Source organism: Gopherus evgoodei, chromosome 16 (assembly GCF_007399415.2).
Source record: "Gopherus evgoodei ecotype Sinaloan lineage chromosome 16, rGopEvg1_v1.p, whole genome shotgun sequence".
NCBI classification, from domain to species: Eukaryota; Metazoa; Chordata; order Testudines; family Testudinidae; genus Gopherus; species Gopherus evgoodei.
This window is the reverse complement of record NC_044337.1, coordinates 13,559,336-13,586,594: the sequence shown is the minus strand read 5'-3', so window position 1 is coordinate 13,586,594 and position 27,259 is coordinate 13,559,336. Positions and strand designations below refer to the sequence as shown.

The window sequence follows — 27,259 nt, the reverse complement described above, 5'->3', positions numbered from 1 at the left end:
CGGGAGGGGGCGGGGCCCTGCGGAAATAGCCGCCCCGGGCCTGGGTGAGAGGCCCCGCCCCGGACTGGCCCCGCCCCTTCCCGGCTTGGCCCCGCCTCCCCGCGGCACGAGCCCTCACCTGCCGGGCCTGGACAATGCTGCCTTAGAGGCTGTAATGAGCCTGTATTCTCCCAGAGTTTTCCTCCTTCAATAATCCAGGAGCTTTTTGGATCCTGTCTTAAACTGATGTCATCTCTGGTTTGAGCAGCCAGAAATCACTAATTTCTTGTCTCAAAGAATCCTCTGACATCACCTGTGGGTATACCTAAAATTTAACACATACATATATATCTATTTTCCCATAGTGGAGGATTTCAGTACACAATTTTATTTACATGGCACTTTTCATCCAGAAAGATTCCTAAGGAAAGGATTATTTCCTATTTTGCTCTCAAGTCCTATAGAGGCTGAAGTTGATGGTGAAGTGTTGCTGTGGCAGGATGAACTCATGTTCACATTCACTGAAGGAACACAATGAAGATGATAATGAGAAATTCACTGTTCTTTGTGAACAAAATAAAATTAAACTAGAGCAGGGGCGGCTCTAGGGTTTTTGCCGCCCCAAGCAGGCTGCCTTCGGTGGTTTGCCTGTGGAGGGTCCAATAGTCCTGCGGACCCTCCACAGGCACGCCACAGAGGGAAGCCTGCCTGCCGCCCTCATGGTGCCAGCAGAGCACCCCCTGCAGCTTGCCGCCCCAAGCACGCGCTTGGCGTGCTGGGGCCTGGAGCCACCCCTGAACTAGAGGTATCTGAAAATGCATTCTGGGCAGTTTATTCTGTAGAAGTCTTTTTGCAATTAATTTAAAAGCTAAGGTCTTGCTTGCTGTGCATGTTGAAGATCTGAGGCACTACTCATAAAAGCCGGGGGGGTAGACTTTATATCCTTAACCAATATTTCTTATTCCATCCCCTGCACTGTTGTGCTAAGGGTGAACCAATTTGGCATATTGAGACAGTCAGTCTATAAGACAGTGCTATAGGATAATATTTTGACTCAGTATTGTCATGCTTGACAGAAACATTAACCCTCACTCAGAAGCAAACGTGTCAAAATGTAATTGTGTCATGCAACAAAGTGCATCAAAGTGTCATCACAGCTGGAAGTAACGTGTATCTTAAGGTTGATTATGCTGCATCACAAAATTCACGTGTTAACTACTCATGTCAGGCCAGGCCTCAGCTACATTCGTATGCCCCTTTATACTTCGGCCACCATTCCAGAGGACGTGCTCCCATGCTGATGACGCTCATTAAAAAAAATAATGCATCAATTAAATTTGTAACTGTACTCTTTTGGTGGGGGAGAATTGTGTCTCCTGCTCTGTTTTACCTGCATTCTGCATATATTTAATGTTATAGCAGTCAGATGATGACCCAGCACATGTTCATTTTAAGAATACTTTCACAGAAGATTTGACAAAACACAAAGAAGGTAAAATGTGAGATTTCTAAAAATAGCTACAGCACTGGACTCAAGGTTTAAGAATCTGAAGTGCAGTCCAAAATCTGAGAAGGACAAGGCATAGACCATGCTTTTAAAAGTCTTAAAAGAGCAATACTCCGATGGGGAAACTATAGAACCCAAACCACCAAAAAAGAAAATCAACCTTCTGTTGGTGGTATCTGACTCAGATTAAGAAAACGAACATGAGTTAGTCCGCACTGCTTTGAAATATTATCAAGCAGAACCCCTCATCATGGAAGCATGTCCTCTGGAATGGTGGTTGAAGCATGAAGGGACATATGAATCTTTAGCGCATCTGGCATGTAAATATCTTACAACGCCAGCTACAACAGTGCCATGCAAATGCCAGTTCTCACTTTCAGGTGACATTGTAAATAAGAAGCAGGAAGCATTATCTCCTGCAAATTGTAACCAACCTTGTTTGTCGGAGCGACTGGCTGACCAAGAGTGGACTTATAGGCTCTAAAGTTGTACATTGTTCTATTTTTGAATGAATTTTTTTACATCATTCTACATTTGTAAGTTCATGATAAAGAGATTGCACTACAGTACTTGTATGAGGTGAATTGAAAAATACAATTTTTTTACAGTGCCAATATTTGTAATAAAAAATAAAGTGAGCACTGTACACTTTGTATTCTCTGCTGTAATTGAAATTAATATATTTGAAAATGTAGTAAACATCAAAATATTTTAAATAAATGGTATTCTCTTGTTGTTTAACAGCACAATTAATTGGGATTAATTTTTTTAATTGCTTGACAGCCTTAGTTAGCATACTACATAATGCCATCACACTGCAATAAAAATAAATGTGGCACAATGCTACACCATTGTAATAAAAATGCAATGCAACATTATCCCAACATCCTGTATTTCTGACACAACAGTGAAACAATTTAATACTTCCAGGATTCAATCATATTATCATGCCAAAATGCAATTTGGCCTAGTTGGCAGGGCAATGGACTCGGTTTCAGGAGATGTGGGTTCTATTTTCTTGCTCTGCCACTGACCTGCTGGGTGACCTTGGACAAGTCACTCCCTCATGCATGTCTCAGTTTCCCTATCCGTAAAATGGCAATAATGATATTATCCTTTATAATGCATTTTGTGATCTACTGATAACAAAAATCAATGTAGGTAAGAGCTAGGTATTATTATCTCTCCATGCCAGGCCACTATCACAGTGTGATGTCATCACACCATGCTGGGACACTATCAGTGATGTCATCTCACCGTGCCATGATGTCACCATGCTGCACAAGGAAACTCTCATGATGTGATGTCATCTTGTGACATTGAGGGAAGGCTGCAATGTGATGGGATTTCCCAGGTTCCCAGGAGATAAGGCCCAGGGGGAAGTGTCACCCTTCCGCTCCGTCTGGAACCCTTCAGCTCCCTGGGGTTCGGGCGATAGGGGCTGTCGGGGTGGGGGAACTCTGGCCTCTACCCAGGCAGAGGAACGTTCTGCGTGGGGATTCCGTTTCCCGGGAAAGGCAGTCTCGAGCTCCGGGCTCCGGCTGGCGGAAGTGACGGGTGGATTTGTTGACAGCGGAGGCTGTTGGGGGGGGGGCGGGAGCGGACCCTCAGGAGGACACACACACCCCCGCCCCCGGGGACCGGAACCGGAACGAACCTGGATCCCCTCTACCCAGGGAGCCGGGCAGGGGCCTCGGGCCAGGTGGGTGCCGGGGAGATCGGAGATAAGAGCATGCGGGGCTGGCCAGAGGTACCGGTGCCCCGGGGGGACCCGATCCCGTTCCCGGATCCGCCCACTGCGGGGACCCGATCCCCAGGCTGTCAGGGACCCAAGATCCACCCACTGCGCGGGGTGAGGGACGGGACCTGTCACACCCACCTACTGTCCCGGGGAGGGGACCATCCACCCACAGAGGGGCATGGGAGGGAGCATTGTATCCTCTGGATCCACCCTCGGGAGACATGATTTCCCACTGTGGGTGACCCCCTAAGAGAGGAGTAACCGTCCCCCCATTACCAGGGGTACCCAGTCGGACCCCTGCCCACTGGAAAGGAGTGAGCAAAGACCCTCCTCCTTTCCCAGGACTGACACATGACAGAGGAGGATCCATGATCTGCACCTAAGCTATAGAGCCGATTTCCGTGGGACCGCTGCACATCTTGAAGGGCATTAAAGGAGCCCCAAAATGTCTTTTGGCACTTGTGGAACTGTATCATGACTCATTCATGACAACGTTGTAATACAATGTCCTGCAGGAGAGATCCTGTAAAAGGGTGGCAGCTCTCATGAAGCTGTTTTATAGGGTGACCTTTGAAATAGATTGGGAACAGGCACAGCACCTCTTCCAGAGAGGCAGATGTATGTATCCCAGAAGGGAGTTTCGCCCTGTCTGTCCCTTCCTTCAAGGGACAGAAAGACCTGATTTTGACAGGGACCATTCTGCAGGCTGGTGAAACACCTCAAAATATCTTTGGAGGCCATTGTGATCTGGTGATGCACAGTGTTAATGCGAATCATAACAGGCTTTTCTGGAGACATTTTACTGGGTGCGTGACCTTTGCAAACAGCAGCAATGGTCTTGTACTGTATTTTAACTTTAAAGGGAGTATCCATGCCATAGTCATATACAAATGGCAACCTGTTCCCTGTTTATAATCTGATTTATGATGTTTGGTGTGGTCTGAGCTGAGGATGAGCACCAAAGAATTCCTAAATTCTCAGCATAGCTTTGATACTATGAATATTTGAACTGTTCTGTGCCTCATTTTCCCTACCTGTAAAATAGAGATGATGATATCTCCTGCAACAGTTGGGATGATCAGTTAGTATTTGTCAAGTGCTTTGGAACTGTGAACTGTAAGTGCAATATAAATTGACAATGCAGTTTTCCTTCAGAATGTAACCTATGCTGAGCTCTGGATTTACATTTAATCTGTTATTTTAAATAATCCCTTGTGCTCTGTTCATGATAATATTTGTTATGCTCTCTGTGTGGGCAAACGCATGATGCTGAAAGAGTCAGCCTTGCCAATCATCTTTGTAGCAGCAAATATGAAGGTTACGCACCTTGGCACTGAGCCACAATGAATCTGGCCTAGTCTCAAGCACCAGGCTGAAGAGAGTACGTAATAGGAGAGGGGATTGATCTGAAGTCCAAGACACAAATTCTAACACAGGCATTCCTAAGTGTGAGAACTGCAGCACCAGGCCTCTCATGTGGGTGAAGCTGGGAATGTCTTAAAAATGCAGATGTATATCATAGAGGAGCAGCACCCACAGAAGCAGCTGTTTGGATCTGGGAGGCTAGGGGTGGAGGAATGCTGTGTCTCATAGTTTCCTTCATTTTAATGAATGCTGAGGGTGGTGTACTACTCCCTGGCTGCCTTGGATGGGGCTGATGGCTCTAGCCATCATGGGGCACATTGGTTAACAAGCTTGCTTTAAATAAGTCTGTCCCCTTAGATCAACCCTCCTCCAAGATGGAAGGGGATCTGCCAGGGTGGGAAATCAGTACTCAATTTGTGCAGCTGGGGTTATAGTGGTGTCTCGGTCACTGTGTGCCTCACTGTTTGGATCCCCTGCACACACATCCTTGACCCTTCACACATCCCAGGCAGTTAATTGCCCACCTTGGAAACCATGGGTGACAATCTGGTAGCCAGGTACACAACCAGCCAGCCAAGTGGTCTAGAAGAGCCCACACCTTATGATAATGGCTAGACAGTATAATCATAGACAATCAGGACCTCAGGAGGTCATCTAGTCCAACCCCCTGCTCAAAGCAGGACCAATCCTCAAACAGATTTTTACCCCAGTTCCCTAAATGGCCCCCTCAAGGTTTGAGCTTACAACCCTAGGTTTAGCAGGCCAATGCTCAAACCACTGAGTTATCCCTCCCCCAGTATCTCCAGTTCACTTAGAAATATGGTGCTTATACCTAGTAAATGTATGCAACATTGTGTTCCCATCAGAGAGCCCCTTATTTTCCCCCTCCCTGTCGCCTTGTGCCCCTAGTTAGGAACTTCAGGGCAGGGTCTTCTATTTTTGTGCTTGTACAGTGTCCAACACAATGGGGCCCAAATCTCAGCAGAAGCTTCTGGGCACTACTCTAATACACATAATGGTGAGTTGCTCCCCTGTAGTGATAGTTTAATCCCTTCCCCATAGATGAGAGTGGGGTGCCTTTTGCATATGGTAATAGTGATGGTTCTTGGGAACTAAAGGATTAAAGCACAGATCATTTCTGCTCCCCAGTTCTATGAAATATCAGTCATCTGATTACATTGCAGTAGCATCCAACGGTGCTAATCAGGACTGGGACCCAGTTGCACTAGTCGATATACAAACATATAGAAAGACACAGTCTATGTCCTCTGTGAACTGGATGAGACCACAACTCATTTTACATCCCTTTAGCTCCTTATATTGCACCAATCACCAGGGTATTGGAGCCATCAAGCAGCCATTGAGAGGTAATGACATTCAGTTGCTACCAACATGGCCTGAAATAGAATTGTGTGACCTGCAAGACCATCACTAGAAGTGAAAGGCTCCATCTCCCATTACCATCCTCTGAGTTAACTAGATCCTATATAAGATTTTTGTTGATTGCTGGGTTTAATTTTTCTTCTGTAAAGCCCATTTGTAATTGTTCTCATTCTGAAACCTTTCTGTACCTTGGGCACAAGGTAGCCAATAACTCAACCATCTTCTCCATTGGATAGTTTATTAAATGGTTTTAGGTCAGAATGGAGTAGGTTAAGATGAGAGTTTTGTGTTTAAAATTTGGGGAGGGGATTCTGCCCATTGCCTGGATATTTCCAGGGATGTTCATGGAAAGGAGAAGATACAACCACTTCACATCCTCTGATGCTGAAAATCAGGTACAAGCAGATCCAGAATACAGGAGCCAAATTCAGCCATAGTTTCTGCTCTTGCTGAAGTCAGCGGAGTTGCACCCACTCACACCAGGCCCAGAGTTGATTTAAAGAGGCTGCTGTGGAAACTAGAGCTAGACTAAGTGAACGGCTATTCCGAAACAAAGAGCAGTTCTGCTGATCTCTGCCTTTTTCTTTAGTAGTTGTTTTCCGTGTTGGGTTAATTACTTGGTTGGCTCTTGTTCCTGGCACTGAAGCGCATTCTCTAAAGGAGAATTAATGAGACACAGAAAGAAGAACGGAGTTTTGATTTGCAACTCATGCTTCCCCCTAGGTTGCACAGAAATCTGTCCTGAAGCAAAGGGAGGGATCGGAAGGCTGGAGCCTGGGCTGATAGGAAAGCTAAGCCACAGCTGTGCTCCTGTCTCCCATGGGGACTATTCAGTGCCTGAATCTGAGTGGTTACCTCATCCCTGAAGTCATGGTCAAAGCAGCAGGCCAATTGACTGGAGCTTCTGAAAGGGGGAGGGGGAGTTCCTGATTGATTTACCTGTCTGATCCATCTGACTGGTGCCTTCCTGTAGGGCAGTGGCTACAGTGGAGATTCCAATTGGGGTTAGTTATGACATGCTGATGGTGAGGAAAATAGCCCGGGACTCCTTTAAGGAATGAATCCTCATGAGAGGAGGGACAGGAAAAGAGACCGAGTCGATATGTTTGCTGTTTTGTCCTTCTGCACTGAGTGTGCTGCTCTATGGAATCCCATGATGAAAAGCAGAGACTGGATGTTAAAGACATTTTGCAACACCTTCCAGAGCAACAGCTGATCAGCAGAGGTGGGACTGGAGAGAAGGAGAATGGCCATCAAATTCCTCAGTGGTGCTCTGATCACTACTTGCACAGTCCTTTGGGAGTGGAATAAGTTAACTCTGCACCTCAGCTGTCAGTAATTATTTGGTGGGATCTAGGTGATAGCCTTGACTTTGAAGCATAGGCCTGGAAGTCAGGAGATATGGGTTCTATTCCTAGCTGTGCCATAGACTCAATGCATAACTTTTGGCAAATTGCTTCAACTCTCTGTGACTCAGTTTTCCCATCTATAGAAATAGGAGAATAGTTCTATTTCCCAGGATGCTGGTGGTTAATTAATGGTTATAAAGTGCTTTGAGAATATTTGATGAAAGCTGCTATAGAAGAGCAGTCTCAAGTTCCTAATTCTGTATCTGCTACAACTCAGGTAAGTTATTGGGGCTCATGGTCATCTTGGGTTTTCATTGCTTTGCTATTTCCATGTGGGGAGTGAGTTATAGTTAAGGGAAGCTGGGGGTACAATATCCCACATCGGTGATGGCATGCAGCACATAACCTTAGGGTTTACTGTGCACACACAAGAAAGCAGTGCAAGGACCTCTATAAAAACCCAAATGAGACACTAAACATGATGCAAATGCTGTGCTGTATGGAAAAGAATGACAGTAGAAGATTAAAGAGAGAGCAGATTCTATTGCTTTGTGGGTGATATACTGGTCTGGCTCAAGCTGGAAGCAGAAGATGAGAGAAGGGAGAGAAAGATGTTTCAACTGCTGCTCGGAGACCCCCTGCTGGCTGGTCCATGAGGCACCATTAACAGGGTACCACAGAGGAGCCTTCTCCTTTCCTCCCATATGCAGGGTGCTGCTGTGGGTCAAGAGTGTGGTCTGGAGTTGTGCCTTATCAGGAAGCGACCAGCCAGGTAGTTGAAGGGGATGGCTTGGGACACAATCCTCAGGGGTGTACCGATGGGCCTGAACCAACACAGGCAATCTGAAACTGTTAAGACAGGGTGCAGATGAAATGTCTGCCCCTGAAGGGGAAGATGCCACAAATGCCTTTTTAGCTGTTGCCCTTAGTTTCAACACTTGTAAAGAAACTTCTTTCTGATGTTTATATGGCAACAGCTAACAAAACTTCTGTATGGTGCAACCTTATCTAACAACCACCCATCTCATGCACTTTCTGTCTGAAAGTATCCACAAGGTTTCTAGTGCCTGTTTTTGCTTCTATGTAATGTATAAAGAAGGCCTCAAAGGGTTTCTTTAAAAAATAGTTTTGGTTTTGCACGTGCCTCTGATTTTACGCTAGAAATTGAGATGTCTGTCATGGCATCCCAAAAGTCAAGAGTGAAAGCTGAGCAGTGGAGAAGGGAAGGAAATTTTAGTACAACTGCTTAAAACGCTTAACTCCAATAGTTAATTAACATTTCAGCGAAAATATGTCTCTGTTAAAGATTTGCCCTCACTCGTGCTCTTTCTCACACGTCTCCTTCAAGTAATATGTGATAAACATTTTTGAGACTCCCAAGAAGTTCTCCTGCAACACCAGGGAAGACCAGACTTTGCATTTCTGATATTTCTCAGGTAAAAAACAAACAGGAAAAATCTTCAAACATTTCTGACTGTCTTTATCTATCGTAAAGTAAAACAAAGCCCCAAGCCTAATTCTTTTTACAGGTCAGCTTTAAAGCTCCAGCTCATCTGAGAACCTGATCCTGCAAACGCTTACACATGGGACTACTCACAAGTAATATTATTCATGCATATATGTGACCACAGGATCAGACCCTTCATTGTATAAAAATAATTTCACTGCCCTGTTCTTGTAACGAGATTTCTGTGCCTGCATGGAGCCCTATTGACTTTGTGGGGGTTCACTCACATAGAGCCAGTTGGCTTCATTAGGGCTTTATGCAGAGGTTGGAGTCTGCCCATAAGGGAGGAATTGCAGGAATGTGGCTTTTGTTACTGACAAAACCTCAGAGAATTAAAATGGAGAGTGTCCGTTACAGCTATTCCCCTATTCCATTTTGTTTCCCCAGACTCCATTTTGTTTTCTGTTCTCCTGTGGCCGCCCTTCCCTGGCTGTTAAGTTGTTTACCAGGGCCACTGCCCTTCTCAAAGGGAGGGCCCCTTAAGTTGTTTAACAAGAGCCATTGCCCTTCTCAAAGGGATGGCCACTTGTGCTGCATGCTAAATGGGACCACTGCCCTTTTCAAAGGGTTAGTCCTGTTATCACCTCGTTGAACCTGGGCTTGGTGTAGGGTAGGCAATGTCCAGAGCTGCAAGGCCTATTGTGGTTTTAAGATCCTGGGCATGAGTCATAGTCTCATGTGCTCTTGAGTCACCTATTGCACAGGACTATGTCAAGGCATGTCTCTGGGCTTACCTTCAGTTTTTCCCCTGTGCCCCCTCCCCTGTGACAGAGGGAGCCTATCAGGATTACTGGTGGGAAACTGCCCAAGTTTGCCTTTAAAACCAGACATTTTTGAAACAGACCTCAGAAAGGTTCCTGCATTGCTGCCTGGTCTGATCAGCCAGGGGTTCTGGGGGGTCCTTTCTCCGCTCTCGTTTTATTTTTGAGCGTACCCCCGTTTTTGAAAACCCCCCCCACGAAAAACGAATTGCTACCTGAGAGATCTCCTGATTATTGAGACTGTACTGAACCCTCCTTGCCTCTCCTGATGTTGCTGCTGCTTCTGCCTTTGCTGCTGCCTTGGGGACTGGTAAGAATCCCTCTGTAAAACTTTCTATACTTTTATTTTATTATATTAGCTGCTGGCTCTGTTTCCCCAGCACACAGACTCAAGCTAAACCTTGGTCTGTGTCTTAAAACCTCTCTTAAACTACAGGGCTCTTTGCCACTGCTAAGCTCTGCTCCTGTGGGCTTTGCCTTGGGGCTCTCTGCTTTCAGCTGTATCCACCGCTGTAGCCACCATCCCTTGGCTTCCTTGGGAGCTGGGTCCTGGATACATACCACTCTGCCCTCTGTAACCTCCCCATAGCATAAGGTGCACCATAGGTCTTGTTTTTTTTTTAATAAGTCATAGTTTGTTAAGATTGTAGAGCTTGTAAGTTTCTGTGATATTTGTTGTGTTGCCTAATTGTTGGTTAAGATAAGTTTAGAAAATCATTGCCTGGTTGTATTCTGTAGCTGCTTGTCATTTTATATAAGTTTGATTAAGTTAGGGGATAGATAAGGTTTTTACTATTTAAATTTGTCTTCCCACTGCCCCAATCCCCCCCCCCCCCCGAAGCTCCCCAGTCACTTATTGCAGTCTCTCTGCTGTTTAAACTTGCAGCCTGTCTGCTCTCTGTGTCTCCCTGAGTTTAAATCTCCCTCTGTAGCGCCTCTATCTTTGGTTTCTGCTCCACCACTGCTCCTCTTCCCCCATCCCCTAACCTCATTCCTCTACCATTGCCTTTCTCTCTCTCTCTCTCTCTTTTAATCCCTTCCCCCACGTGTTCACCCCGCTCCCACTGCTGCCAAACCTCAATTGTATTACTGAAGTCTAGCATAAAACCGCATTGGTTACCCTTTTTCTCTCTCACACACCTCACATTTTATATTTACACCACTGTGACACATTTTTACCTAAAGTTGTTGGTTATTTAACACATTTTACCCATAACTGTTAGTTGGTTATATGCTGCTGTGACACACCCTTTACCTAGAAATTGTTAGCTACCTGTTACATTTATACTTCAGTGTTAGTTGGTTACCAACTGTATTGTACCCCACTGTATTGTACCCCACTATTGAAACCCCCTATACTATACTAAAAGAACTCCCTCCCCAATTGCCTACCTTAACAAACCCCATACCCCTCACTATTAAATTTTCCCTGTTTTTGCATTTTGTTAATAAAGTTTATTTTGCACCCCACCTGTGTGGTAATTGCTCCCCAAGATCCCATATACCTGCAGGCAGGGACAAAGAGAAGTTATAAAGATTGATCTTTCTCTCCTATGTACACTTTGCATTTCACTCACCTTGGAAAATTAATAGCAGACCAGCCAGTTTCCTTTTGGACTCTACTCAGTTTCATATCCTGCTTCTGGGCACTGGTATAATCCTGTGGGTTTGGAGCTTTCAGCACTGCAGGGGAAGGTTCAAATTAAATACAAAGCAAAGTAGTTTAATTGAAATTAAAATAAATAGAATCCTAGATGTTAGAGATGGGGCAAGCTGCTAGGTCCCATCAAGTCTGCGTTCTGGATTGTGCCCTACAGTATATTTTTAGTGATCCGCTCAGTCTAGTTTTATGTGATCCAAGCAATGTGGCTTCCCCCCACTTCCCTCTAAGAGGATCATCTTCAGACAGATGCAGTTCACTGCTTGGAAGCTTTTTTCCAATATTTAACCTAATTAATGAACATGGTTCCCATTAGCTAGCTAACTTTTATAGCATCATGGAAGCTTGGGGAGTGTTATTTCCATTTTACTGGTGGGAAAACTGAGGCATCGAGCAATTAAGGGCATTATTTGCTAATGGCCAAACATCTGCAACTCTCTTTGCCACCAACAGATGAACCTAAACATCAGTGTCTCCTAAGCACTGGCAGATTTTCAGGGTACTTTCTAATGTATTTTTTTTTTATCTGATTGTCTGTCTTTCGTCTGCCTGCAGATGTCCTAATGTCCCTGTAAATCCAGCTGGGAATCTCCTGAGGTTGGGGGGCAGGGATCCCTTGAATTGAAAAACTTCCTTCTGCCACAGTTCCCTGCTCCCCCTGCCCTCCACCTCTGTTCCCTGAAGATGGCATCTGACAGCCCAGAGTCGCTGATGACATTATGCACAGACTACTGCCTCCGCAACCTGGAGGGGACCCTCTGCTACCTACTGGACAACGAGACTCTCCGGCTTCACCCCGATGTCTTCCTGCCGAGTGAGATCTGTGACAAGCTCGTCAATGAGTACGTGATTGACTTGTGTGGGTGCTGCTGTCCTTTGGGGATGGTAGCTGGGGGAAGAAGCCAAGACTCGAGGGGAGGGATGCATACACTTTACACTTATTTCTGCTTGAGTCTTACATTAGAAATGTAGCTTTTGCCTAGCTTATTTTTCCTGGAGAGCTCTGTGGTTGACTGGAGAACTAGTAGGGGTGTGCCCTTACAGGCATCATAGCTAGGAAAGCTGATAGAGGGAAAGAGATCTGTATTTATACAGCACCCATCACAATGGAGTCCTGGTCTATCCCATTTTCTGGTCCTCCTGGGAGAGCTCCAGCAAAATCAGAAAGATTTAATAGCTTAGAAAAAGTAGGATGGAAAAAGAGGGGAAACATTTTTTAAATTGAAAAATTCAAACCCCAGGGTGGAAAATAAAGAAAAATACTTATTTTCTTGGATCTCTTTCAGTTCCAAGAATCTTGGGTGTTATTTGTAACAATAGTAGGAAAGAAAATGTACAGATGCAAGTGTGATTGTTATATTAGATGTGAGTCTTGATTCTCCATTGGCTTTAGGCACCGCTATGCTGCATTACAGTATAGAGGGCCTTTAAAGTCAGCAGATTTCACCACCGTCCCAGCCTTGTCCAGGGAATGCCCCCGGTGTTAGGGGGCATTCCATGGACTGGCCATCCATGGGCTGTCCAAAGAGATCACAGGGAGAGTCTCACACACACATGCTTTCTCGTGCTATAGCTGTGATAAAAATCCTACCAGGTGTGCCCATATCAACCCCACTGATGAGCTAACCCTGTTACCTCTCACGTAGGTATGTGGAGCTGGTGAATGCAGACAGCATCTTTGAACCCCATGAGAGCTTCTTCACCCTGTTTTCAGATCCTCGGAGCACCAGGCTAGCCCGAATCCATTTGCGGGAGGACGTAGTGCAGGACCAGGACCTGGAAGCCATCAGAAAGCAGGTGGTATTGCATTTATGTCTTCCTGGGTGTCACTCTGCAGCAGCCCACAGCAGAGACCACTCACAACTCTCAGGGAGAACCATAGATTACTTGTACTTTTTACCTGCTTTATCAGAATCCTAGCTGTGGGGGAACTTGAGGCTTCTCCATCCCAGCCTTTCCTAGCGGGAGTTGCTGTAGGGAATGGAGTGGGAGCACTGACTGTATGGGAACTCAGAGTACTCTAGTCCTAGTCGCTCCCAGCAGGAGCCACTGTAGGGAACAGTGTGGAAACGCTGGCTGTGTGAGAGCTGAGTACTCCAGACCTGGCCTTTCCCACCAGGAGTTGCTGTAGGAAAACTGACAGTGAAGTAATTCTAATATTTTGGCTTCCTGCCTTCCAGGACCTTCTTGAGCTGTCCTTGATTAACTGTGAGAAGCTGACAGCCAAGAGCCTGCAGACACTGCTGAGCTTCAGCCACACTCTAGTTTCTCTTAGCCTCTTTGGCTGCAGTAATCTCTTCTACGAGGAAGAGAACCCAGGAGGCTGTGAAGACGACTGCCTGGTGAACCCCACTCGCCAGGTCTTGGTCAAGGACTTTACCTTCGAGGGGTTCAGACGCCTGCGCTTTCTGAACCTGGGCCGTATGACTGAGGGGGTGAACGTGGAGACATTGCTTCGACCTTTGGCCTCTCTCACTGCCCTGGATCTCTCTGGGATCCAGCTCAATGATGTGGCATTTCTGACCCAGTGGAAGGACAGTCTGGTTTCCTTAGTGCTTTACAACATGGACCTTTCAGAGGAGCACATCCAAGTGATCTCACAGCTCCGCAAGCTCAGGTCAGCAGATGCCTCCCTCCTCACTCGTTCGTTCTCCACTGGGAGTTGCAGGTGCTCAGAGATGCTCAGAACTGAGGATTAATTTTCCGAGAGCATTTTCCCCATCCCAGATTTTAGGTTTGTGGTGGTGGAGGAACAGAGCTTTCCCTCAAAGGCACTTGATCATTCACTCCCTTTGCAGCCCAAAGCCCTTGCTGAAGCCCGTAGAGGTTTTTCCTGCGTAAGGACAGCAAGATCAGGCACTCAGAGGGGGTTCCCTATTTTTATACCTGATCCTCAGTCATAATTACTCCTGGTCTGTGGGGACACTTGGAAGCTGGTATCACAGCAATAATTGCAGTGTGAAATCAGAACTGACTCCCACCGGTTGCTTATCGAATGAGGAAGTCCAATGTTTAAGCCTGGCTCATAGATAAGAGAAAAACTTAGCACTCAGTGGTTGGCTTGAAACATCTGATCACTGAGCACCACCAAAGCCCACTGAACATGAAATAAGCAGCAGACCTTATTGCTCTGAGCACAGAGTTAGAGAAAGAGGATGATCCCAGAAACAATGTCATCCAAAGCAAATAGGCACCCATGGTCTACCAGTGAGAATTAGTGCTGTTACATGACTCCATAGCTGCAAACAGCGAGCACCACAGTCACCAGCGAAACGGCACATTTGGTACCAGGAACAGAATGCAGGCTTTTCTGGTGCAAAACCACAGGACTTTACCATTCGAATTAAAGGAGCCTGTCCACCCATCTTATCATTTATAGTCTCTATGGTTACTAGGGGGCTCCATGCTCATACACGTTAGACGTGTCAGAAAAGCACCAGAGGTAAAATTTTCAAAAGCATCCAAGTGACTTAGGAGCTAGGTCCCATTTTTAAAGCGACGTAAGCGCCTAAGTCCCACTGATTTTTGTTGACTTTAACTCTTAAGTGCCCACAGCACTTTAAAAATGGGACTTCGGCTCCTAAGTCACATATGCCCGTTAGAAAATTCCAACCTATGTGTCTTTAATCACTAATGTGCAATCCAGTCCCTCTCTGTATCTCTCACACATTCTAGTAGGAACATACCTGACTATCTGTCCAGTAGGGTGTACCGGAGCCACCACATGGCCCCCTGTGGGTAGCAGTTGTACGAGGAAGTGTATTACTGTTATTACATAGTTTATTAACTTAATTTTACATTTTGTTTTTCATATAACATCAAACATTTAAAACTATAGGGCAATGGTGCTGGTGTAATAGAGATTATTAAGATCTCTGTACAGTGTCATGGATACAACAATATCCAGACTGGAAAAGAAAGAGACAAAGGGAGGAATCAGAAAACTTCTGTCATTAATTTTGGGAGATGAGGTAACACTCCTTTCTGGGGATGAGAAGATCTTCTGGTGCAATTTGATCCTCAGGTAGAAGATATGTAGCCAGTTCCATGATTAGAGAAATGATCAGATGCCTGTTTATGATGAAGACTGGGAAGGTTGGTTGCTCAGTCTACAGTAGCTGCCGTTCTGATCATTTAGCTGAGTAATTCTTCATACCCCATTCTAGACAGGCCCTCACCAGGGATCTGTTGGTGTATAATCCAAGGGCACTTCGTGCACTTAGATTGTACACAGGACTCCATCCTGATACAGAGTCACATCCCTGTATCTTGGAAAATCAGCAGTTGTGCTTGTGAACGGTCTCTGCAGGGCTGGGTTTGACCTGAAAGGATAGGGGAAGCCCCATTTGATGCTTTCCAGACTCTGAGATGCTTGCTCTCATTTTCAGGCACTTGGATATTTCCCGAGACCGCCTGTCCAGTTATTACAAATTCAAGCTGACCCGGCGGGTGCTGAGCCTGTTTGTGGATAACCTGGTAAACCTCTCCTCACTAGATATCTCAGGGCACACCATGCTGGAGAACTGCACCATCTCAAGCATTGAGGAGAAAGTGGGTCAGACAAGGTAAGGCTAGAAGGCCAGGTAGGGATGGCGGTCACTGTGGATCTGTGGGAGGGGAGATTTCATTGAAAGCGGCAGGAAGGACAATGCTCTATCTTGGCCTCTCTCCAAGTCGGATTGACAACCATGGGTGAGGGCTTCAGAATAGTCATTAATTAGCCCTACCTGGCTTTCATTCACATCCACATAGGTTTTGCAGCTGTCCTTTTCCTTATACATTACCCACTTACTGACAGCTGTAAAAATAGTTTATATATCATTCACATCCCTCCAAAAAGAAAACAAAGCCCTCCACAGACTGTGCTCAAAGTGCTTTGAGCATTGGCCTGCTAAACCCAGGTTGTGAGTTCTTAGCTGAGTGAGTTGTGAGTTCAATCCTTGAGGGGGCCACTTAGGGATCTAGGGCAAAAATCTGTCTGGGGATTGGTCCTGCTTTGAGATGCGGGTTGGATAGATGACCTCCTGAGGTCCCTTCCAACCCTGATATTCTATATTCTATGAACTCTTATCCACCACTGAAATGCAGTGAGTTCTGGGGAGGAGCACAGCAGCTTTCCTGCATCAGCTTCACTACACAACAGTTTTTAGAAGTGTTAGCAGAGAATTACTTCTGCAGTTATGACTGCAGATATTTTTAGGGAGCTGGAATTACAGTGCTAATATTGAGATTTGTCAATACGACGCCCAGTAAGAGCCTAACTTCCTTAGGCCCCTTTGAAATCCCAACCAGCATCCACAGGGAGCACTCTTATCTCTCGTTCCAAATCAGCCAGGAATTTTTCCCTCCCATATTCTGAGCGGTTACAGCCTGAAAGCAAAACTGCTGTGCTGCAGCACTGGCTTCTTTACAGAATTTGTGGAAAACATAGGCTGTAGATCTTCAAGGAATACAGCAGTGATGCAGCAATCACTGTTGATAGTGTTCTAAGTCGATACCGACCCAATGCTTCATTGTAATGAGAGGGGTGTTGAGCTGATGGCAGTCCTTCAGAGGAGACATAAAATCAGGTTCCTGACTAGTTATGATCATTAGAAATCCCATGGCCTTTTTATAACAATCAGTTGTACCCCTGCTGTCCTAACCAACCTTGGGTAACTATAGTCTCCCTGCCTGAATTCCTATTGTCACTGCTACGGACACAGTCACTTCTTGTGCAGAACAGTAGGGATCATCTGTGATGAACGGTTCCATCAAGGAGTATGATGTGACTGTCTTTAAAGATGCGATTGCCTTTAAGAAACCCTTCCTGGGATTTTGATGGGATATGACTGAATTTAGACCCAGCTGCTCTGGCTTGTTGTGAAGTGTAACCAGAGCAGACAGCGAGCTCTGTAACTATCTCTGTGGTGGAGAGAGCTGCATAAGCAGAGCTCAGACATGGATGATCTCTTCTTTTCCCAGCATTGAGCCATCAAAGAGCAGCATTGCCCCCTTCAGGGATCTAAAACGACCGCTTCAGTTCCTGGGCCTCTTTGAGACCTCTCTTTGCCGTCTGACGCATATCCCAGCCTACAAGGTAAAGGGCCAGTGGGAAAATTCTCAAAAAGGGTCTGAAGTTAGAGAGTCTGCCAGCATATCAGAGCTCTCAGGCTCTGTGGTCGTGATGCATGTGCCTTTTGAACTATGGGTCCCCCTGCTGGAATAATGCTGCAGTGGCGCAAGGTCCCTGCCCTATGCTGTGTTTGTGAGGGGAAAAAAACAGCCATTTAGAAAGGAGCCTGGTAAAGACACACATGCACCCTGTCCATTCCCCACCCTGCTTGTAGCACAAAGGGCACTCGACAACGGCTGTCTGAGGCTTGAGAAGAAGTAGCCATGCATAACCCTGCAAAGAGATACCACCCTGCACTGCAGGGACCACTTCCTGCAGGGTTGGGCTGAGAGGTAACTCAGCCTGTATGCTAATATCTTGGGCCTCATCAGAATGAATCCTGCTTCCAGTATAGAAAGGGGCTGAGAGAGTGCATACCCCATTTGAGCTGCCACCTACAGACTCCTCTTCTGCGGATCTCCCATTCTCTTGCTGGCCTCTCTCCTGAACGACCCCCTCTCTTGCTGGCCTCTTCCTCCCTGGACATGATTTTTTTCCTTTCCTTGCTGCCAGGTGAGTGGGGACAAGAATGAAGAGCAGGTGCTGAATGCTATCGAGGCATACACTGAACACCGTCCCGAAATCACGTCCCGGGCCATCAATCTCCTTTTTGATATTGCCCGCATCGAGCGCTGCAACCAACTGCTGAGAGCACTGCAGGTGAGCACACAGGCGTTTACCCACAGGCAGTGCTCAGCTCCCTTGAGCACAGTCAGATTCAGGGGGAGCGGAATTTTACAGCATAAAAATCAAACCTTTCCCCATGACTTAGGGCTCGATTCAAAGCCCATTAAAGTCAATGGAAAGACTCCCATTTCCTTTGGCTTCAATGGGCTTTGGATCAGGCTCCTAAAGAGGAAGTTTCGGTAGCGTGATAGAAATAGGGCCCTTGATTTTAGGACGTGTCTTACGATCTCATTGAGCAGCCTATTCCAGCTGTGCCTGGGCTCTTCGTCCCTTGAATGCCTGTATTGGTCTTTGCCTGCGTGGGAGTAGCGGTTACATAGGGCCCAGCTGGGATTAAATGGCACTAAAAGCTCCCTTTGTTTCTTTGTAGCTGGTGATCACAGCTCTCAAGTGTCACAAGTACGATAAGAACATCCAGGTGACTGGGAGCGCAGCCCTTTTCTACCTAACAAATTCAGAGTATCGGATGGAGCAGAGCGTGAAGCTGCGGCGTCAGGTGATCCAGGTGGTGCTGAATGGCATGGAGTCTTATCAGGAAGTGACAGTAAGAGCTCAGTCAAACTTCACCATGCTCTCACTGTTCTCTCTCTTCCCTTTCTCCCAGTAAAAGGCCATTTCCAGTACTTTGCACCTTCTGGGTGCTTTGAGCCTATTGAATGTGTACCACAGCATGCCCTAGAGAAGCCATTGCCTATATCTGGTCATGCATTCACTTTATGGGTAGGCGGGTGCAATTTTATGTGGGATCGACATTGTACATGTGATGGTGACATAGTTCAGTAGTAATGTGGGGGAAGAAAGAGGCGATAATGGTGCATGTGTATTTGTGGCAAAGGTGACTGGCTTTGGATTGCATGTGGAGCGTGCAGGTGCTGGTGGGGTTGGGTAGCAGATGGAGAGTGTGCATCCAGTGAGAGGGTTGAGCTGTAGGCTGGTGAAGCTATTGTGGGGGGACTGCATATACAGCATGGTATTGGGTTGGAGTGTGATGCATGTGTATGTGGTGTTTGTGTTGAGATGGAAGATAGTGACAATGCTGTGTGGCAACTATACATGTGACTATAGGGTTTTGCACATACTTGTAGGATAGTCCATCATGTCAGCCTACCTTCACCTTGTTCTTCTTCCCCCTGGTAGGTGCAGCGGAACTGCTGCCTGACACTGTGTAACTTCAGCATCCCAGAAGAGCTGGAATTCCAGTACCGTCGTGTCAACGAGCTGCTGCTGAACATCCTTAACCCTACTCGGCAGGATGAGTCCATCCAGCGCATCGCTGTACACCTCTGCAATGCCTTGGTCTGCCAAGTGGACAACGACCATAAGGAGGCTGTGGGCAAGATGGGGTTTGTCATGGTTGGTATGGTCCCAGGATGGCTGCTAATCCCTACCCCAGACTGGGCTTGAGTCCCGTGGGAAAGTACTTTCTATGACTTCCATTGGAAGTTTCCATGGAGTAGGGCCAGTAAATAATCCAGCCCCCAAGTGTCACAGAAAAGTATTGCAGTCAGGGAAAGCTACAGTCTTAGCAGTGTTGTCCTATCATGGAATCCACCATCCTCAAGCTGAGCCCCTTGAAAACATGCCAGCAGGGGAAATCATTATTCCCTTGATGTGCTATTAGAGGCAGTGGCGTAGCCAGGTGAAGGGAATAGGGGGAGCAATTAAAAAAAAAAAAAAAAAGGCACCACCCACTGCTGCGCTTTTACTTACCCGGCAGCGCTCTGGGTCCTTCACTCGCACCTGGTGTCTTCGGCGGCACTGAAGGACCCGCTGCTGAAATGCTGCCAAAGACCTGTAGAGCAAATGAAGGTCCCGCCGCAGAAGTGCCGCCGAAGACCCAGAGCGCCACCAGGTGAGTAAAATAAAAGCGCCGCAGCGCGTGGCTCCTTATTTTTTTAATTGATTTTCCCCCAAGTGAATACAAAGGCGCCAAGAAATTGAGAAGGCACCACTTGTGCTCGGTGGGAGAGGGCCACTGCCCCGCTCCCCCACAGCTACGCTACTGATTAGAGGTAGTGTCTGTTTGAGAGCAGGGGAGGCAGCATGATCTCAACACAAGGCCAGGAGCCACAACTCGTGAGTTCTAATCTTGGCTCTGCTACAAATTTATCGTGTGGCCTTGGGTAAGTCCCATAACCTGTCTGTGCCAGTCTGTCCATCAGGAGAAGGCAGACCATCCCAAAGAAAAGTTATGTTGAATGGGGAGGGCTTTGCACTGAGCAGTAATGTTTTCCTAGAAACATAAAAAAAAAAGTTGTTTCCACAACTTGCACGATCCTCTTGGTAATGATGTAAGGGTTTTCATTTGGACATGTCTGAGTTACAACCTTGCCCCTGCTTTTGGATACAAAATGGCCCAGCAGGTCAGGAAGGCTCTGCTGCCTCTTCAGAGATAGGAAAAGCTGCTGCTGATTTGGAGATAATAAAGTCTGCAGAACCTTTCCATTGTGGTTACTCCCTTCAGTTACGTAATATTGAGTGGACACGTTTCTTTGTCTCACTTGACAGACAACACTGTCCAAGTAATGGACCAGAAATTGTGCATCTGGGTGTATATACAGTTTTGGAGGGTTTCCAAGTCCTTCTACAGGAAGACACTGCTAATTTTTTGACATAACCATAATCTCTTCCTGGCTTCAACTCTCCTGTCTCACATTCCAGTTCCTTATTCTCCCCTTCAAGACTCTGCTCGAGTCCTCTCCCATACCTCTGCCCTCATTTCCCCCAACAAAATTTCCTATTCCCCAAGCTCTTCCCTGTCTTTCCTTTGGTCTCCTTCACCCACTCTTGACTTGTTGGCTCCTTCCATGCTCCCCCTTGAGTGTGCAACAGCCTCCCAGTTAAAGTCCACCAACTTCTGAGGACCCAACTTTTTCATGAAGCTATAAAGAGCTCACACCAGACTATTTATTTCTCACTGGGCTGTTCTGTACTGAACTCTGCCTTTTTGTACCTTTAACCAAGGACCTGTTATCTGGATGGTACAGGTGTGAACCAGTGGAATCGTTGTTTATATAGTGCCACTGAACCAGAATAAATAACACTAAGCTCGAAAGAGATGGGAGGGGTGTTTACACCTTGTGAATCAGATTCCATATGCATAGAGCCAAATCCAATCCATGAGTAAGCATAACTGCAATTGACTTCAGTGAGAGCTGCACCAGACTGTGTCAGGATTCAGTTTGATGTACAGTCTTTATTTTAATCTCTGTGATTCCTAGCCTGTTCCCAGACTTGCTCTTACGCTTCTCATTCCCTCTTCTCTCTGCCCACAGACCATGCTAAAGCTGATTCAGAAGAAGCTGGTGGATAAAACAGTAAGTGTTTCTTCTTAAAATCTGTAAGCAAAATATACTCTATTTATATTCACTCTGATCCTGAGGTGGAGAGGTCAGCCCAGGGGTGCTAGAAATCCAGTCACATTGCACCAGCAATTTCCCAGGTGTCCCCAGAGGCTTGTGGGGACTTGGCTCCTCTTAATAAACTGGATAATGGTAATGTTTGTGTTGGTGGGTCTGAACTGATTAAAAACTGGTCCCTTCCGAGGTGACAGCAGTTCCCCATCCTTCTGATTAGTTTGCATTGGGCTCCTGTATTACAGGTGCTCTGTCTGCAGTTGCCCACGTCACATACTTCATTCCACTGTGTTTTAATGTCTCCTTCCCTCTGACTCGGCAGTGTGATCAGGTGATGGAGTTCTCCTGGAGCGCCCTGTGGAATATCACAGACGAAACCCCTGATAACTGTGAGATGTTTCTCAACTACAGTGGCATGAAGCTCTTCCTAGAGTGCCTGAAAGTAAGTGCTGCCCAGTATTCTCTACACCAGAGGTTCTCAAACTCTTCTTATTGCGTATCCCCTTCCAGATCTACCAGCTACCCGCGTATCCCTATCCTTCTCATCGCTGAGACTTTGTGTGCTCTTCTTAACACTACCTGTCTTTAGCCATTTGTCCATATTTCACTGTTACGTATATAGTTATAGTATGACATGTACAACTGAAAAAAACCTGACTAAGTTCTGAGCTCAGTTAGACTGGAAAGTTGCTGGGCAACTGAACCTGCGCTGTATCGTGATTGGAGCTGAGGGTTCTGTAAATCTGTATTCGACTCTTTCCGCAAGGGATCTCTCCTGTCAGCCAGCTCTGGGCTACTTGGGCTCTCTATAACCTCGTCTCTGTTTACCGTAAGTCCCTCCATAGAGAACATTATAAATGCAGTGAAAAGGTTGGGGCTGTGAATCTGTATTCTATTGGTACATCCTGAAGTAAATTAACTACCATATTTTATATAACAAATTCCCACAGTTTTAAAGCTTTGTCTGAGTAACCTATTATGAAAATGCAATAAATAAAATAATTAATAAATCCACCGTTACACAATTTCTCATGAGTTAGCCCCCAGCAATATGGTACGCATACCACAGTTTGGGAACCCCTGCTCTCCACTTCACATGGTCGCGTTTGGGACTGAGTCCTTGCTCATCTGATCCCTGCTAAAAGCTTTGTCTGTTGAATAAACGGAAAAGACTTATACACACTCTGCCCATTTCCCCCTCCACATACATACATCCTAAGAGAACAAGGAAACGGCATACTTCTACCTCATTTACTCTCTGTCTCCCACTCCCTGTCCTGTGCCTGGAGATGCATTTCCCTCTAGTGGCCATGTCAAGCAGCGGAGAACTGTCCCTTGCTTTGCAGTGGTTTGGTTCTCTCCCACCTGTCATGTGTTTTGAATGCTAGAAACCTCACCACACCAAGAGGAGATCTCCATTCCTGTCTGCTGGGAAATAGTCTGCCTTCCTGGATTTGCTGCATCATCAATTGCAATGGTCATACTTTGTTTTACACATGTTCCTTGTTTCCTCAGGAGTTCCCAGAGAAGCAGGAGCTGCACCGTAACATGTTGGGGCTTCTGGGAAATGTGGCGGAGGTAAAAGAGCTCCGCCCACAGCTCATGACCTCCCAGTTCATCAGTGTGTTCAGGTTGGTGCATCACTGATCACAAAGCAGTATGGTCTAACAGTTAGAGCTGTGGACTGTGAGCCAGGAGATCTGGCTGCTCTTCCTGACTGCCATTGAGTCATTGTGTGATGTAGGGCAGTCATTTAACATTTTTGCATCAGTTTCCGCCCCCCTGTTAAAAAGAACAAAAAAAGGATAGTGGAACTCGCCCAGTTTGTAAAGTGCTTTGGAATTTTTAGAGGATGGCTGCAATCTAAATACAAAGTATGATCAATAAAACCAGTTTGGGAAGCTGGTGTTTGTCAAGCTGTTTTGCATAGGTTGCTGTGTCCAGTCTGGTTAGGAGATTATGACTTATTTGATGAGCTATGGTTAGAGTTCACAGGGGCTGCACTGTTTGCATACTAAGTTTTTTGTCCCTGATGTGCTGCATAAGGCTATCATGGCACCTCTGAAATCTTATCTTCTATCTTGGCAGCAACCTGTTGGAGAGTAAAGCAGATGGGATTGAGGTATCTTACAATGCATGTGGAGTTCTCTCCCACATCATGTTTGATGGCCCAGAGGCTTGGGGTATCTGTGAGCCACGCCGAGAGGAAGTAGTAGACAGGATGTGGGCAGCCATCCAGAGCTGGGACATTAACTCCAGAAGAAATATCAATTACAGGTGAGGGATGTTGCATCTTTGCCCATTTATTCCAGGAATGGGGATTGTCCCAAGAAGTAACCTCAAGCACGCTGAAGTCCGCAAGAAAGGTGGAGATTTAATCAGGTGTAGAACTTCTCCCTGGAGTGAGGAAGAAATTTCCCACATGGACATACTATTTTAGTTGAGGTTTTTCAACTTCCTTTGAAGTATGTGGTACTGGCCACAGCTGGAGATTAGAGGGACTATTGGTCTAATCTGGACAGGCAATTGCTACACTTCTAAGTAGAATATGGAGAAAATTAAAATAGTCTGTATCCCTAGTTTCTCTTGAGGGAACACAGTAGGACTAGAACTTGTCCTGCATGTTTCTGGTGGATTCGGATTGTGCAGGAAACATGGAATCTTACCATCTTAGTCTGCTTAAAAACATTTATCTACAGAATCCCTCTCTTGCTGTTGGTTAAATTCGGATTCCTAATAAAAGGTACAGCTAGGGTGAATGTCCCTGTCTCCACTAAAGGGGTTGCTGCAGCCTTCAGTCTGCCTTTGGGGATGTTTAGACAAGCCTCCCAAAATTCCCTTCAGGTGTTACAGTGACTTGTGGAATAACCCTAAAGCTCCTTCTGTGAGAGCTGCGTCAGGAACTCTGGAATTCCACAATGCACTAGACTAGTACAACAACAGATGGAATGAATTACTGGTGAGGTTGCAGTACAAGTGTGATTCCAACACCGGATTTGCAGTGTAGATGCACTTCACTGTTGCAGGAACAAATGGCGCAACCATTGTTATGAATGATCAGTGTCCCCCAGTTGTGCCTTGACCTAGGGTAGATAGAGGCCCTTTAACTGTAACCCATCTATGGAGTGATCAGCACTGCTGAATTTCAGCTTTCTTAAGGAAATGTGACTGGAACAGGATAGAAATTAATTCCCCATTTAATCCTTCAGAGCTCGTTCTCTGTGCCACATGGTAGTATTAAACAGCAGGGATTGAGCCTGTCAGTACCACAAACTATGACTGACTCTTGGATACCGGAAGCTGATATGCCAATGAGCTTTACTGTTGTGTAATGTATTAGCTCTGACTGCGAAGCTTCCAGTACCAAAACAGGAAAAGATGCTGGAACAGCAGCTTTTGGGTTTCTAATTTTTTTCTTTACTATTTGTTGCAGGTCATTTGAACCGATCCTTCGACTCCTTCCGCAAGGGATCTCTCCTGTCAGCCAGCACTGGGCTACTTGGGCTCTCTATAACCTCGTCTCTGTTTACCGTAAGTCCCTCCATAGAGAATATTATAAATGCAGTGAAAAGGTTAGGGCTGTGAGTCTCCATACACTGTGCCTGTTAGACAGCAGGGGTGGTGAAAGGTCAAGGGAAACTATTTTCAGAGGCCTGTAGGTTAATGCAGAGTATGTGGCTAACTCCAAGGCAGCTCCTTGAAGTTACCAAGGATGTTCAAGGGATGTAGCCAGAACTAGGAAGACAACATAGAGTTAGTGCATGAGAACAGCCTTCTGGAGCTTCCATCACTCTAGCAAGCTTGAGTGCTGAATTGGTTTCTATTTCCGATACTTCGGCAGATTGGATGCACCTAAGAGGCTGAGCCACTAGAAAGAGAAAGCTGTATCCTATGGCTTACCAGCCAGCAACCTTCTCACTGCTTCTCTGTCTCCTCTTGATTTGAGCTCATTGCCTTGGGAGAAGAGTCAAGCTACAGAATGTAGAGATTTGACCTAGTAGGAGTGAAGATTCCCAGGATTCTATTTCCCCCTTCTTTACAGCTGACAAGTACTGCCCCCTGCTGATTAAAGAAGGTGGAATGCCCCTTCTGAAGGAGGTGATTAAGATGGCTTCAGCACGCCAGGAGACCAAGGAAATGGCCCGGTAGGAAACTGATAAGTTACTAAACATGAAACCTTGGTTTAGGATTTTTTTTATATAAGCATGAGATTAAAGCTATCAAATATAGGCCAATGAATATGTGATTAGGGATGGAGAGAACACAGTAGTAGTGTGCATAAGTAGATAGAAAAGATGGGAAGGATATAAGTGAATTGAGAGTTGTTCGTAGATGGGGAATAGACAAGGAGAATGGGTGGATGAGTTTGGTGGATAGGACAGTAAGGTATCAATGGACTGCTGGATGGTATCTAGATGAATAGTAGAGCCATACCTCTCAACTGGATCTGATTATAAGGATAGCTTCCCATTTATTTCCATCCCTCAAACCTGGTGTTATCTTACTGTTTATACATGTACATCATTGACACCAGAAGAGCTGAATCATGTGATAAAATTGATGGAGAATGTCTTACATAGTAAAATGAATCTACCATTTTCCCAAGCTTCTTCCTCTGACGTTTGGTATCAGAACCTTCCTTTTAGATCATTCTTTTAGATTTTAAAAGCCAGTTGTATACATCTAATCCATGGCAAGTTGAGAGCTATGACCTGATAGATATAGGGAAAACTGAAAAGATGGGTGGATATTTGCTGGGAATATGTGTACTGTGTATATGTGACAGACACTTCCAGTAGCTGAAAGAATGATAAATGGTGGAGGAGATTAATGAAGTTTATGGAGTAGGAGATTGAATAATAGGGTAGATGAATTGTGTATGGGTCAGATGCATGAATGACAGGGACAGTAGAAGAATGGTGAATAGAAGGTATATGAATAACATGGTAAGTAGATGGTAGATGGCAAGGAAGAGCTAAATTGTAGACATATGGGTACAAGGATAGATGACAGAAAAGGTGAATGATGAATGTTTGGATGAGCAGATTATTAGATGTGTTGATGACAGGAAGGTGTTTGGATGGGAGATGAGAGTGTGATGGCCAGTGAATAATGGGTGGGTTGATAAATGGACAGGTGTGGATCTGGATGTATACTAATGTTGGAAGGGATTGGTTGTAGGTGGGTAATTAGATTTGGTTTTGTTGAGATATACTAGTCACACAGGTACTGGATTGAGGCATGTCTCAGGATAGACTGCCTAATACATACACTACATTTAAATGTAGGTGACGGTGCATTATGCTTGTGACCCACTTCATTATTTTCCTAGTCTTTGAACTAAACCTTTTTTCCTTGTCCTTATTTTGTCTATAGGAAAGTTATAGAGCACTGCAGTAACTTTAAAGAGGAGAACATGGACACTTCCAGATAGAGGCAATGATCTAACAACGCCTCTTGCCAGCACTGTATCCAGCTTCTCTCTAATTCACTGTATATAGAGAGGACTCTTTCTCACCAGCTTGGCTGTTGGAAGGAACCTGTGTGTGTGTGTGTGTGTGGGTGTGCGTGTATGGGTGTGTGTGTGTGTGAGAGAGAGAGACCCTCAGTAGATGAAGGTGCACAGGGGTGGGGTGGGGGGACCTTTTGCACAACAAATGCTTTCCTTAAATTAGTAGGTTTTTCGTTATGAAGGTACGGATTGAAGTTTTGTGTATATGATTTCTGTATAAAAAACAAAAAAAATCATGTATCTTTTGACCTTTTTTAGACCACATGAGAAGCCTCAAATTAATGTGAGCTTGAAGATC

The 27,259-nt window shown here is 45.7% G+C and overlaps 1 protein-coding gene across 1 annotated transcript; it reads left to right on the top strand.

Moving 5' to 3' along the window:
* The first annotated feature begins 3,025 nt into the window (after window positions 1-3,025).
* ZER1 (zyg-11 related cell cycle regulator) lies at window positions 3,026-27,259 on the top strand. Its single transcript, XM_030536153.1, has 16 exons — window positions 3,026-3,188; window positions 11,808-12,094; window positions 12,899-13,049; window positions 13,433-13,869; window positions 15,641-15,817; window positions 17,217-17,331; window positions 17,920-18,066; window positions 18,464-18,637; window positions 19,231-19,446; window positions 21,369-21,410; window positions 21,772-21,891; window positions 22,965-23,080; window positions 23,538-23,726; window positions 24,883-24,980; window positions 25,492-25,594; window positions 26,826-27,259. Exons 2-16 carry the CDS (start codon window positions 11,937-11,939, stop codon window positions 26,881-26,883), a joined length of 2,301 nt encoding a protein of 766 aa, XP_030392013.1. The 5' UTR covers window positions 3,026-3,188; window positions 11,808-11,936; the 3' UTR covers window positions 26,884-27,259.

What these genes read in the sequence shown, in the direction of transcription:
- ZER1 (XM_030536153.1), top strand. Translation starts at nt 11,937, where the DNA reads ATGGCATCTGACAGCCCAGAGTCGCTGATGACATTATGCACAGACTAC. An exon ending in CAGTTCATCAGTGTGTTCAG is followed by an intron (nt 23,081 to 23,537) that starts GTTGGTGCATCA and finishes CTATCTTGGCAG; the next exon opens with CAACCTGTTGGAGAGTAAAG. An exon ending in AGAAGAAATATCAATTACAG is followed by an intron (nt 23,727 to 24,882) that starts GTGAGGGATGTT and finishes TATTTGTTGCAG; the next exon opens with GTCATTTGAACCGATCCTTC.